Raw genomic sequence first — 14,007 nt, 5'->3', positions numbered from 1 at the left:
CTCAACTAATTTTGGTCCCAGAGGCAGAGAGAAGTGACCAGAGCCAGGACCTACAGGACCCTCTGTTAAAATTCCAGTTCTCTGTCCCTCATGGGCTGGAATCACCTCACCCTGCCATTATGGAGTCCTGTGTTTGGACAGGCCCGTTTTCCTTCTAAGAGGGGCCTACAGGCCGGTCAGCTTGGCCAGTTTCTGGCAAGTGGTTCTAGCAGCAGAGGTCTACCCAGCTGTGTTAGACTTCTGGGCAAGGTAAAGTGTTTCCAGGGGTAATTTTAACCGCAGGTGGTTATTTCTGCATTGTATGCCAAATTCTGTGTTAGCTCAGCTCGCTTCATCTGTGCATAAACTGTTTCCTCATCTGAACCACAGAACATAGCATACGACTGGACTATTTTCAAAATTCTCACAAAAAAAGGGTATATAACTGTCCTTCTGGATGCATAGAAGGAAAGTTAATTCATCACCTATAAAGAATGTCTTAGGGCATTAGAATTTAATTCTTTTATGTAACCCCCATTTGAGAAACTGATTCAGTCACTCATCCATCCATTGTTTCACTTATCCATCCACCCACCCACCAACGCATCTATCCTCTCATCTATCTACTTACCCATCTGTCCAAACATCCATACAACCCCGCATTCACCCATCTACCAGCATCAATCCCACCATATCCATCCATCCACCCACCCATCCATCAACCAATTTATCCATCCATCTAACCCTCATCTATCCATCCATCAATCCAACTACATCCACCCATCCACCACCTATTTATCCATCAAGCAATTCATCCATTTATCCCTCTATCCACCCACCCACCCACCTATCCACCCACAACTCCATCTACCCATCCATCCATCAATCAATCTATCCATCCACTCATTCATCAACCCAATCCATCCATCCATCCATCCACCCACCCACCGGATCATCAACCTCTGACTTCCTGAGTTCACTCTCTGCTGGGGCATGCTAAGAACAAAGACACCAGGGACCCAGGCCTTACCCTCCAGGGGCTCCCTGTTGGGTGGGAGTGACAGTATCAGCACACACACATACAACACACAGTGATACAAGCAATAACAAGGGTAACTCAGACAATGTGAAGACCCAGAGAAAGGCACTGAAGTTCAGTTGGATCTGAAAAGACACCTGGTAAGTTTTCTGAGTGGAGTGCAGACAACAAGGGCACCCCCAGTGTAGGTGAAGGCATGGACAGAGGCCAGTTGGTGTGAGACAGCCTGGCCATCGTGGACTGAGGGAGGTCATTCTAACCACAGAGAAGGCAGGAGATGTGGGGCTGAGATGTGGCAAACACACACAGAGTGAGCGGCTTGCATTTGACCAGAGGGCAACAGGGAGCCATAGCAGGTCTCTGGTGGAGGAGTGCACTCTGGAGAGTGCAACAGGTACCTCCCCTTTCGCAAGAGGTGGCACCTTTTGGGGCCTCAGTGTCCTCCCTGGGATGGGGATAGTAATAGCAGTGACCTCAGAGACTCTGCTACACTTGGAGGATTAAATGGGAAGTAGGACTCGGTGCACCTGGGGACTGGTGCACACGGACGAATAATCTCCAAGTGTTGGTGGAGCTAAAGGTGACTCTCCAGCCCTCACGCACGTCTGGGGGCAGGGTCTCATTTGTCTCTCCCCAGTCTGACCCATGCCTACTGTCTCTAGGTCTTCATCCTCTGGGTCTCTGCTAGTCTTTGCTTCTCTGCCTTCCAATCTTGACCTCTACCTGTCTCTCTCTCCCCATTGTCTCTGTCTCTGCACCTTTCCCTCTCCATTTCCATCTCTCCTTGATGTCTCTGCATCTCTCCCCTCTGTCCTTCCCTCCCTCCCTCCCTCCCTCGCACTACCTCTCCAGCTCTCCGTCCGCCTTCAATCTCTCCCGCTGTCCCTCCTTCTCCCCTCCTGTCCTCGGTCCCTCCATCTCTCCCCTCTGCCCGCCCCGCTCCCGCCCCTCACCTCGGGCTCACTCTTTGCTCGCACACGCCGCCCCAGGCCCGGCCTCGAGCGCGGCCGAGCTGCAGGCGCACGCGGCGGGAGCCGGCGGCGGGCGGCTGGGGCGTGCGGGCGGCGGGGCGCGCTCCCAGGCGCCGGGCGCGGCGCGCCGGCCGGCGGAGGAGGAAGCCGGCGCCGACCAGCGGCGGGAGAGCTTTCGCGCGAGGCGGGCGAGCGCCGAGGGCCGCAGGCCGTAGTCGCGCTCTAGCTCCTGGCGCGAGATCTCGATGTTGCCGGTGTACCAGAGGATCCAGCCGAGCAGGCTTAGGAAGACGAGCAGCGCGCCCGAGTAGATGAGCAGGTCGCCGAAGTCGCGGCCGCGCACCTGCAACTTGCGCGAACACGCCGGTCAGCAGCGCCGCCATGCCCGCCACGTCCATCGCCACGGCCAGCAGCAGCGCCAACCGGCAGCGGCCCAGGCCGGACGCGGGCACAGGCGCGCTCGCCGGCGGGGACGGTGCGCCCGGCGGGGGCCCCTGCGAGGCGCACACCGCCGACACCGCCGCCATGGACCTGCTCCACCGCAGCGGCTGGCTCCGACGGAGAGCGTTCCGCGTTCCGGGTGCGGCCCGGTCCGGGGCGGGGTCAGGGGACTGCGCCAGGTGTGCCCGGCACCCGCCTGGTCACCTGAGCTGGGCTGGGTGCGGACGGGCCCGGCCCGAGGGCGCCCTGGCCCTCAGAAGCCGATGCTGGGGGCAGCTGGGCGCACAGATTAGTGCGGCCCAGGGCCCCTGCATCGTAAGGAGCCTGAAGCAGCGCATGGTGAAAATCCGGGGTGCTCTAATAGAGGCAGCAGGGCAAACCCCAACATTCCTGTTTGCTCAGATTTCTCCTGGGGCCTCTGGACTGTCAGGACTCATTATGGCGAAGTCCAAGGGCACAGAGATGGGCCAGACAAGGCCCCTGCCCTCAAGGAGTTTCTGGACATAAGCACAACTCAAGGTGCCCTAATGGAGGTGACATAAAGCACCGTCATTCCTTCTGTTCACTTGGAGTCTCTCCAGGCCCTGTGCTGGTGAGGCTGAGGACTCAGAGGTATATCAGGCGAGGCTCCTGCCCCTTAAAGAGGACCCTGACAACAGAAAATAAACTTCCCTAAAGTGTAATGGGTGTGACATAGGGCGGAATGGAGGGGGAGAATAGGGCCGGAGTCCGCGAGGCACAGGAAATAAGCTGGGCGAACAGGTATGCAGGCCCTAAAGAAACCAAGACCTTTCCCAGGCAAATCTCTTTTCCTCCAAACACACCTCGCCCTTAGAGGAAATGGGTGGCAGTCTGCGAGAAGGGTCCGCCCGGCTTCTCTCTAGACTCGAAATAGTGTAGGAGCTTAAGAGGACACTGGGGAGGGCGAATTGAGAGGGAGCTCCCGGGGTTAGCCGAAGGTTTCCGAACATGGCCGAATGGAGACCGAGTGTTTCCGAAGAGATTCGAAGCGGGCATGGGCCAATAAGAGGGAAGCCGGCCGCCCTTCGGAAGAGTGTTTCCGGAGAGTTCCGAAAATGTCCGACCGAGCCTGCCGCCTTCGTCGGGAATAGCCGAGGGTCTACGAAGAACCTGGAAGGGCCTACGAAGAACCTGGAAGCACCCGAAGTCCCTGTGTGGTTTAAATAGTTCACGCACTAACAAGTTCATTCATAAAACAAATGTTTATTGAGCACCCATCCTGTGCCAAGCTCTGAGTGGCAATATTGGAGAGAAGCCGTTGAGGAAGGGGACTTGGGACTTCTGGAAAGGGACACCCTCGGAAATCCAGCCGTGGAGTTCCGAAAACACACGAAGGGCCCTCGGAACTGTACCAACTCCGCGTCGAGAACACGCCCTCGGGTCCCCAGCCGAAGAGGTCCGAAAGTTCCCGAACGGTTTGAGACTGACTGGAGGAAATAGCCGAACGAGCTGCCTCGGAGGCGGGCGGAAGGAGGCGGGGACAGGCGACGGCGCGCGCGTACCCTGAGAGGAAGCGGAAATGCGTGTTGCTATTAAAGGCGTCGCCCCGCCCCCGCCTGCCTCTTTCCGTATCCGGTCGCCGCCACGAGAGGAGGTGAGTTGCGTCCGCGTGACCGCCTCTCGCGCCTGCCACCGGGTGTCTGTGCCCCTGTCTGCCTCTCTCACTGCGCCTCTCGCGCTCTTGGCTTCACCCCGGCCCCGCCGCCTTAGGTCGCTGTGGATTCTCATCTCTCGTCCTCCGCAGTTAGTCTCGGCCGCCCCGGTTAGCGCTTCCACCTTAGGCCGCCCAGCCCCGCCTGGCAAATTTCTAGGCGCTCTCGGCCCACGCGGTGCTCCCATTCGCCCGGTCCCCAAATGCAGCCTTCCTCTGTTGTCCGGCGTCGGCCTGCTGTGCCCCTGACGTTTTCCCGCGCCCCTTTCTCCGCAGCTGCCGCCATGTCCGCGCACCTGCAATGGATGGTCGTGCGGAACTGCTCCAGTTTCTTGATCAAGAGGAATAAGCAGACGTACAGCACCGTAAGCGGGGCCCCGACGGCTGGGTCGGAGGGAGGGACCTTTACGATTGTTGTGTCCCCTTTCTCTTCACGACCGCGTTGCGTCCTTCTTCCAGGAGCCCAATAACCTGAAGGCCCGCAACTCTTTTCGCTACAACGGGCTCATTCACCGCAAGACTGTGGGCGTGGAGCCGGCGGCGGACGGCAAAGGGGTCGTGGTGGTCATGAAGCGGAGATCCGGTGAGCATTTGCCCTGGTTGGGCCCAGGCAGCAGACCCCCATCCGGGGCAGGGGGCTGTGGTTTTTTACTGTCGGGCCGCGGGAGTGGTTCTGCTATTGAATGGAGGATTCCTGTGGTCAGGACGTTTACCTGGGGGGCTGGTTCCTCTCCAAGCTAGCCCACCAGTATGTGAGCTTATCATCTAAAAAGTGGAGAAATTAAAAGCACCTGAAGTCCGCTGGTTGCTTGTCAGGGTTAAATTACAGGGTTGCACGGTTTGATGATGTTTTCAGAATAAATCCTTGAAGCAGGTGGAAGTCTGTCTCCACCGGTGGGAAAATTCAGGTAAACAGATGGGGAGCCGCCTTCTAGCTCCCGCATAGGAAGTGACAGCTTGGGTCTGAAGCAGCAGTTTGGCTCCCATTCTGGCTTCAAGGACTCAGAATGGGGCGCTCAGCATCCCACTTCCCTGTGTCTCAGGCCCAGACAGGCTCTTTTAGACTCTTAGAGGAGGTCAAGGGGAGGCAGGGGTGTGTCTTGGTAATAGCTGAGTCATGGTATCACACCCGCAACACTTTTTGTTTGTAGATGGGCAGTGGGTTTTAACAGATAAGAATGAGCTTTTTCCCGGATCCCTGATGAGGACCGGTTTCTCTTTGGGTTCTGAGCCCTGTGTCCTGTTCACTGACAGCAGCAGCCACATCTGCTGCCTTCTGTTCTCAGGGGGAAGGCGGTTAACCTCCCTTCCCAGAAGCACAGACCCGGGAGCAACCAGTTATTTATGCTTTTGGGCTTCTCAGGTTCCCACACTCCTGAGAACCCTGTTCTGGTGCGCTGGGTCCCAAAAACTTTGCTTTCCCTTCTTGGATTGTTGGGTGGCTTTTCCTCGGCTGTCAGGAATCTGGTTGACCTGAGGAGGTAACATGGGCTCTCCTCTGGGGTCAGAAGGCTAACATCAAATCCCCAGTATGGTACAGGGACCTTGGCATCTGGGGGGAAACCCAGGAGCACAGGATCCTAGCCGGGACCCCATCAGCTCTTTGGCACAATAAAGGGGGTGTTTTCCTTTTTATCCTGGGCAGGGGAGTCCAACTCTACCTGTGCACAGGTGAGGGGCAGGTGTTTTCCCCAGGACTCTTCTTACCCTGGTCCTCCCGTGGCTCCACATCACCCCAGCCTCACAGCTTGGCGTTTTAGACACTTGTTGCTGAGCCGGTAGCTAGGGCCCAGGAAGGTGCGGAAGGGAGAGGAGCCAGAGCTGCTTTCTGGGGAGCGCTCGCCACCTGGTCAGCATGGTGCCAAGTGCCCACCTCACCCAGGCTCTCCTTGGAGTCACACAACTGTGCATGGGACCTTGGGCAAGGGAGTCCTGGTCCTTTTGCGTCTGCTTCCACTTCTGTCCAGTGAGATGAACAGTGTTGTGTCTCAGGGGCAGGCTGGGGAGGAGACGCCTATACAGGTGCAGGGCCTCGCCTGTGGTTGTCCTTGCCATTGTCCTGTAAGTTGATGCCTGGAGATGGGGCTGCCTCCCAGGCTCACACAGTCTGGGCACTCAGGTTCTCTGGGTGGGATTGTGCCCTCACCCTGGGGGTGGGCACCAAAGGTCCAGACCGTCTGACCCCTGGGGCTCCTCATCTCCCCACCCCACCAGGCCAGCGAAAGCCGGCCACTTCTTACGTGCGGACCACCATCAACAAGAATGCCCGGGCCACCCTCAGCAGCATCCGGCACATGATCCGAAAGAACAAGTACCGCCCGGATTTGCGTATGGTGAGTGGGGGCTGGAGAGCTGATGCCAGGTGGTGGAGGCAACTACACAGTGGGGACCCAGGGAGCCTGGCCAGTGCTGTGAAGGACGGCCCTCTGGTGACTGGAGCTGGACCTGCGCTCTGGGAAAGAGGGACCGTTGCCCATCTGGGAGGCATGTGGGGGTGGGGGGCACAGCTGGTGGGGTGGGTGACCTGAGGCCGCCTCGCCTCCCAGGCTGCCATCCGCAGAGCCAGCGCCATCCTGCGCAGCCAGAAGCCTGTGATGGTGAAGAGGAAGCGGACCCGCCCCACCAAGAGCTCCTGAGCAATCTGTCCCCTTCCCCAATGCAATAAAGCTGTCAGCTGACTTGCCGCAACCTCCTTGCCCTCCAGGCCATGTCCCCAGGGGTTCCCCTACCAGCCCGCAGCACGCAGTTGTCCCAGTGTCTTGAGTCTGGAGGGACCAGGTCCAGGTGGGGGAGCTGAGCCCCAGCTTTTGTGTGTGTCCTTGGCCCATCGTTTCTGCCCATCACGGAGGGCTGGCGTTGGTGTGAATTTTTACATTTGACGCTCAGAGGTGATTGTCCAGTACCGCAAAAAAAGGAACTGCAGGTTAAGTAAAATCTAGAATCGGCATGATCTCATCCTCCGCTGATGCATGACAAAGCCTCAGGAGAGACATTAGGTGGAAATTTTTGATTTTTTAACATTTAGTCTAAGGTTCCCGAGGGGTGGGCATCTAGACCAAGGGTCAGCGCACCTTCTGTATAGTTCTGTGGCCTGTGTCACAGCAGTGTTGGCAGTGTGGCCTTTGAAGGAGGAAGCATTTACAGTCTGGGTCTTTGCTGTCTGGGACCCCAGCCTCTTCCAGCCTGAGGCAGGCTGGCCCTCCCCTCCCACTGTGGGTCCTGGGGCAGCTCAGCCTCTCCAGGGGGCTCTGCAGGTGTGAAGTGAGCATCCTAGGACTTGGGGGTGGACAGGGCCCTCAGTATGCCTTGGCCTTTGGTCTGGGCCCAGAACTGTACTCAGGGACACCAGTGCAGCTCCTGAGTCCAGAAGCCTGTGGGACTCTGTCCACACCTGGGGGGGGGGGGGGGACATAAGCTGCACCCGCCACCCAGGAGGAAGGTGGCAGCCTCAGGCTTCCTGCCAGCAGGCATGTCCTTAAACAGCCGTTTTTCGGCGAGGAGCCCACCTGGCCAAGTGTTTCTGCCTCCTGCTGCACTGGGGGTGAGCCCAGCGTCCCTGCAGCACCGTCCCTCACCTGCTTCCTGCTCTTAGCAGGTGACTGCCCTCAGCTGCTCCTGACTGCTCCAGCGCAGCCTTCTCTCCAGCCCTCCCCCAGGCTGCACAGCTCTGTCTCCTCAGAGGTCTTTTCTGACCACTGGGTCTAACGTCGGTTCTCCTGGTTGCTTCCTTGTGTTTATTACAACCGAGACGTGGTCCTTGTAGGCACTGCCACTGGGCACCTGCCTGGGTCCTTCTGCCAGCTCAGCTGCTAGCTGTGTGGCCTTGGGCAAGTAACTGGAGCTCTCTGCCTCTGGTCAGAATTCAGTGGGCTAAAGCAGCGGTCCCAAACCTCTTTGGCAGCAGGGACTGGTTTTGTGGAAATCCATTTTTCCAGGGACTGGGGGAGGGGAATATGGTTTGGGCAGTAACGCGAGCCATGGGGAGCAGCAGATGAAGCTTTGCTTTCTGCCTCTCATCTGCTGTGCAGCCCAGTCCTAACAGGCTGCAGACCAGTATTAGTCCACAGCCCGGGGTTTGAGGACCCCTGGGTTAAAGAATGCAGGTAAGTGTGGTAATTAGCTGTTGGTGTAGCGGTTTAAGCCTATGACAAGCTGGATGGCGTCTCTATTCAGATGGGCGTGTGGCGTGCGTGTGTACACATATACGTACATACATGTACACTTGAGGAGTGGCTGTTTGCTCTGACTACCCCAGATGTGCCATGAAGCAGGTGTCATCCCCGCCTTACAGATGTAGAAACCGAGGCTCAGACGGGTAAAGGTCACCCACATCATTGCTCCTGGTGTGTTTCCTATGCACCTATTATGTGCCAGCCACTATGCCATGGGCCAAGGATTCAGGTCTCTGCCATCCTGAGGACCCTGTGCAGAGATGACAACCCTGCCCCCACTTCACAGCTCTGTGCTGGGGCCCAGGAGCTCCACACACCTGGTCAGTTCCTGACCCGCTTCCCACCCTGCTGCCTGCTCCAGCCTTCCTCTGTGGCCGTGAACGTGATCGCTTCCTGCCAAACCCTCTTCCTCCCCTGGACCATCCACCCTCACCCCACTGGGGTCTGTCCTCAACCCAGGTGGAGTGGTATCCTTAGTTCCAGGTGGAACTTAGGCGACTTAATACCTGCTCAAAACCCTCCCACGGTTCCCATCCCACTCCGAGTGAAAGGCAGCCCCCTGGCCTTGGCTAGTCGGGCCCATCTTCACTCAGATGCCCAGCGCCTTGCTGTCCACCCAGAGAGCGCGGTTCTGCCTGGGACCATCTGCACTAGTTGTTACTCTGTCTGGAAGGTGCTTCCCCACAGGGAGCCAGGGCCTCTTAACTCGCACATGTTGCCGGGCAGTGAGGTCTCTCCTGACCACTTTTCTTCCCCTTTGGCCACTATCCGGGTTCTTAGTTCCCTGACCAGGGATCGAACCCGTGCTCCCTGCAGTGGAAGCACGAAGTCTTAAACTTCGGACTGCCAGGGAAGTCCCTCTTTTGGCCACTCTTAAAAATCAAGACCCACCCCCACACCGGCTTCATTTTTCTCCGCAGCACTTAAGTCCATCTAGCGGGAGTGTCCTGTGAGGCAGTACTTAGCCTGGCACCCCAGCATACCACATGCACACAGCGCTGAGCATCTGCTCACCCATGTGGCGGCCGGTCGTCAGATGGTGTCCCTCTCCTTGTCTGCCCCAGAGCCCTGCTCCTCTAGGCCCTTAGCCCACGTGGAGTCCGGCTGGTCACCTGAACCCCCAAGATAACTACCTCCCTCTGTGGCCTCAGTTTCCTCCTCATAACACAGCCTCGCTCAGTCTCTGGACCTCTAGCCCTGCGGATGGCCAGGCCATCAAGGGTGGCTGGGCTGGGCATGCCACGCCAGGGGTCTGGATGGCACTTCGGTGAGGGGGAACCAGGAGAGGGCTGGTGGGAGGGAGCAGGTCTCAGTCGTGAGGCTCTGCTGCTGGAGCCCCAGTGCTGCAGGCACTCCAGGCCTCAGCTGCCCATCTCCCTCCTGGGGAAGGAGAGAGCTTGGCGGCAGGTGTGGTTCTTATGGGGGGCCATCTATGCAAACTTTGTTTTCTCGCAAGTGATGTATGTTGGCGTGGAAATTGGAAAAGCAAATAAAGAATACAAGGTTTAAAAAATCATAAATACCCAGACACATCATAGTAAAAACGCTGAATCTGGAAAGCATGAGAAGAGCACCTCACGTGCAAGGGAGCTGCAGTAAGACTAACTGCTGGCTTCTCGGCAGGAACAGTGGGGCCAGGAGGCAGTGAGATTACAGGCAAGTGCCCAGAGAGATGCCCGCACCCTTCCCGTCCCCCACCACCCACAGCATCCTCCTCCAGTTCCACATGTGCCAGCTCCTGCGCTTGCGTGAGTCACTAGTCTCTCTGCGCCTCAGTTTCCCTACAGATGAAACAATAAGGTGGTTTCAGGCGTCTGATTCCTCAGGGCTCCGCAATGCAGAGATCTTGGTTTAGTTTGCTGCTGTTGTCTCCAGTACTAATCCGGGGAATGTCTGCAGAGTGTAGGGCGCACCTTTGGCAGCTACCCCGCGCAAGGTCACTCAGAGCAGTGGAAACTCGGGGCTGAGACATGCTCTGTTCGTGGGAAGGGATGGCCTTGATTATAGTTCCATCTTCACGGATACATCAGGGCTCCATCACTCCTCAACCTCTGTGCCTGTGACACGTGCATATGAATAGACCTTACTTCCTAAGTCCTTGTGGTTAAATGTGCAGAAAGCTTGTAACATGGCCGGCCAGGACAAGCCCACAAATCTTCCTTGCATGAACGAACAGTTTATTATAAATTATCTTGAGCGGATGGACTCAAAACAATTACAAATGTGTTCCCATGTCTATAACTATTTGTACACAAAACAATGCTCGTGTTTTTCCGACCACTTTGAGGACAAATCCACACACGCTAGTGCCCGTGGCTCCCAGTCTACATGAGTTCTGTGAATACACCGCTGTGTCCTCTGCTGCATTCCCTCCAGGCTGTTTCTTCCCAGTCCAGGAATTTAAAAAATCTCTTTGTTTCTCTTGTAGTCATTTGCTGTAATAAAATCTATTCTTTAAAGTCTTTAATTATGAAAATGACATGAGCACGTGGTTTGGAGACAAGCAAGGAGCCCAGGATCCCAGCCCCGGATCCGACGATGCCGCCTGGCATGTGGGATCTTAGTTCCCTGCCCAGATATTGAACGCGTGGCCCCTGCGGTGGAAGTGCAGAGTCCTCACCACTGGGCCGCCAGGGAAGTCCCTTGTGTTTCATCTTGAAAACTGTTCACAATCATCCACCTGTGGGCCTTGAGCACCCCAGGCCTGCTGAGTTCACCCTGACTGTATGTTACCCCCGTGGCCCTTGGCCAGGTTCTCACAGCAAAACCAGCACATTTGTTTCAGTACCTTCGCTTAGTGTAGCATTTATGGAGGAGATGCACCCAAGGGTGGGGGAGGGGGGACACTATTGTCTTCACGATTTCTGTGTAACCCCAAGACTTGTAAAAAAAAGTCTTTTAAAGATAGATTAAGATAGTGTTCACCTCTCAGGTTGAGAAACACCCAAAAGTTGGGTAAAAATCAAAGTGCGCTTAAGGCCATTGTGGGGGTGATGGGCACACTTACGTCACTGACAGCGTCAATTGGTACGAACCCACGGGGAACAGTTTGACCATGTCTGTACAGAATTACAAATGAATGTGCCCTCTGGCACAGGGATGTCACTTGAAAAGGTTGACTCTGTTCCTTGTGTGCCATGGGATCCATGCACAAAGGTCATTCCTTCCAGCTCAGTGTGACATACATTAGGGCACAGCTGAGGGCAGGGAATGGCTGTGAGTGCTGCAGGACAGATGGCCAAGATGTGCTAAGTCAAAAAACTCAGGTGCGACGTGCTGTGTTATACACATGAAACGCTGGACGTAAAAGAATATATGTTTATGGTTTATGGGAATTCCCTGCCGGTCCAGCGGTTAGGACTCCACGCTTTCACTGCCGAGGGAGCGGGTTCAATCACTGGTCGTGGAACTAAGATCCCACAGGCAGCATGGTGTGGCCAAAAAATAAAAATAAAATAAAAAGAACATATGCTTAAATTTGCTTATGTTTGCATAGAATTTCCCCAGAAAAATACACAGGAACCTGCTGACACTGGTTGTCCCTGATTAAGGGAATTGGGTGTGGGGAGATGGGAATGAGAGGGAGCCGTTTCACTGAAGAAGCTCTTGTTACCTTTAAAATTAAAACAAGTCAAGTCTTTGCTTGCTTTTTTTTTCCTTAAGTCTGTTTTTTGAATGGGTAACGTGCACATGGTATTCCAAGCTCTCCTTTCTTGGGACAGTATTTGCAGGTGCTAATGTAACCTTCTGGAGGCATTCGATGAATATGCAAGCAAATACACATCCTATTATTTATTTTTGGCTGCGTTGGGGCTTCGTTGCGGTGCACAGGCTTCTCATTGTGGTGACTTCTCTTGTGGAGCACAGGCTGTAGGCGGGAGGGCTTCCGTAGTTGTGGCATGTGGGCTCAGTAGTTGTGGCTTGCAGGCTCTAGAGCGCAGGCTCAGTAGTTGTGGTGCACGGGCTTAGTTGCTCCGCGGCATGTGGGACCTTCCCGGACCAGGGCTCGAACACGTGTCCTCTGCATTGGCAGGCAGATTCTTAACCACTGCGCCACCAGGGAAGTCCCACATCCTATTTAAAACAAAATTAAAACAAACAAAAAGGAACAGAAATGGTAGCGTATCTGGTACAGCATTTGCGTTTTGCTCTTTCTCACATATTTTGGAGATTGGTCCATATCTCAACGAGCTTCTTCATGTTGTTAAAATTCTGAAATGTAGCAGACACAGAGAAAAGCACACAGAACACATTTATACACTTCCCTCGTGGGCTTCCTACTGGCTAGAGGTAACCAGTATCCTGAGCTTTAGGGAAACAATCTGCTTGCTTTTACAGCTTTACCGCCAAGGTATGTGTGTTTAGCAGCACAGCTTGGTTTTGACGGCTTTGGAATTGTGTGCGAAGGCATTCAGACTGTGGGTCTCCTGTGACTTGCTTGTTAGGCTGCTGTCGTTTTCCACGCTGCTGGAAGTAGTGATGGTCCACTCACTACTTTTGTGTTGTATAGTATTGCTCCTTGAATATACAAGCATGTTTATACTGCTTGCAATTAGGACAAATGTGGTTTTGCAGCCTATGGTACATGTGCAAGAAGGCTGAGTAATGAGATACTACTGCGTCCCCACGTGACTTTTACCATTTCACGCTCCTGCCAGGGTCGCCCTGTGGACCAGGAGAGTATCCGTGGCTCTGCACGTGGCGTTGTCAGATCTTATCGTTGTGGCAAGTTTCACGGGAGCATAGTGGTCTCAACTTGGGTTTACACTGCACTTTCCCCATCACTAGTGATGACGGGAATCTTTGCATGTGCTTGGTAGTCGTTGGGATTTCCCCTTTTGTGAAGCATTCGTGCAAATGCTTTTGGCAACTTTTGTGTTGTTTCTTACTGATTTGTAGGAGCTCTTTATACATGTTTGGATTTGTCCATTTCGATTGCATACAACCCCACTGACTTGTCCCACTGACTTGTCTTTCATTCTCCTTTAGATAAACAGAAGTCCTTGATTTAAAAAGTTAAATCAACTTCTCTTAGATATACTTTACACAAAGTAAAATACACCTATTTTAAGTATATACTTTATAAGTTTTGACATAATTATGCACCCATGTGACCCCCACCATAATTGGGATCTGGAATGTACTCATCACACCCAGTCTTCCCACACCCCTGTACACTTTATCCTACTTATCTCAGACAGCCAGTGATCTGCTTTTGGCCCTTAGTGACTAACTTTGCCTGTTCTAGAATTTCATAGAAATGGAATCAAGTATTTTGTACTCTTCCGTATATGCTTCACTCAGCATGTTATTTTGTGTATCAGTGTTTAGCTAAGTAGTATTCCACTGTGTGAATTCACAATTCCTTTACTCATTCATCCATTGGTGAACATGTGGGTTATATTTCCAGGCTTTGCTGATTACAAAGGAAGCAACTGTGAAAACTGGCATACCAGGCTTTCCTTTCTTTGTATTTTATGATTTTTTTTTTTTTTTTTTTTTGCGGTATGCGGGCCTCTCACTGTTGTGGCCTCTCCCGTTGCGGAGCACAGGCTCCAGACGCGCAGGCTGAGTGGCCATGGCTCATGGGCCCAGCTGCTCCGCGGCATGTGGGATCTTCCCGGACCGGGGCACGAACCTGTGTCCCCTGCATTGGCAGGCAGACTCTCAACCACTGCGCCACCAGGGAAGCCCGTGATCATTTTTGACACTGTGTCCTAAGGCCTGGCACAG

At 54.6% G+C, this 14,007-nt stretch overlaps 2 protein-coding genes across 6 annotated transcripts; one reads left to right on the top strand and one right to left on the bottom strand.

Annotated features, from left to right (window-relative positions):
* Nucleotides 1–1,978: 1,978 nt before the first annotated feature.
* TMEM238 (transmembrane protein 238) lies at nt 1,979–2,563 on the bottom strand. Its single transcript, XM_032612970.1, is given in 4 exon segments — nt 1,979–2,026; nt 2,028–2,098; nt 2,101–2,338; nt 2,340–2,563. Coding segments are annotated over 4 exon segments (534 nt in total). The 5' UTR covers nt 2,517–2,563.
* Nucleotides 2,564–3,977: 1,414 nt separating this feature from the next.
* RPL28 (ribosomal protein L28) lies at nt 3,978–6,780 on the top strand. Of its 5 annotated transcripts, XM_032612974.1 has the most exons (5): nt 3,979–4,045; nt 4,379–4,467; nt 4,562–4,685; nt 6,317–6,435; nt 6,649–6,780. In XM_032612974.1, the coding sequence occupies exons 2-5, from the start codon at nt 4,387–4,389 to the stop codon at nt 6,736–6,738; spliced, it is 414 nt and encodes a 137-aa protein (XP_032468865.1). In that variant the 5' UTR covers nt 3,979–4,045; nt 4,379–4,386; the 3' UTR covers nt 6,739–6,780. The 5 variants fall into 5 exon arrangements, with proteins under 5 accessions (XP_032468862.1, XP_032468865.1, XP_032468863.1 ...); XM_032612971.1 differs by having other exon boundaries at nt 3,978–4,045; nt 6,317–6,774; XM_032612972.1 differs by having other exon boundaries at nt 4,042–4,213; nt 6,317–6,774.
* The last annotated feature ends 7,227 nt before the right edge of the window (nt 6,781–14,007 follow it).

The sequence above is a fragment of the Phocoena sinus genome, chromosome 19 (genome assembly GCF_008692025.1).
Source record: "Phocoena sinus isolate mPhoSin1 chromosome 19, mPhoSin1.pri, whole genome shotgun sequence".
Taxonomy (NCBI): Eukaryota; Metazoa; Chordata; class Mammalia; order Artiodactyla; family Phocoenidae; genus Phocoena; species Phocoena sinus.
Note: the sequence above shows the minus strand (reverse complement) of the source record. Positions and strands in the feature narration are given on the sequence as shown.

Bases quoted from the DNA above. Each gene is read 5' to 3' on its own strand.
- RPL28 (XM_032612971.1), top strand. From the start codon at position 4,387: ATGTCCGCGCACCTGCAATGGATGGTCGTGCGGAACTGCTCCAGTTTC. The intron at 4,468-4,561 runs GTAAGCGGGGCC...TCCTTCTTCCAG, and splicing joins ATAAGCAGACGTACAGCACC to GAGCCCAATAACCTGAAGGC. The intron at 4,686-6,316 runs GTGAGCATTTGC...CCACCCCACCAG, and splicing joins GGTCATGAAGCGGAGATCCG to GCCAGCGAAAGCCGGCCACT.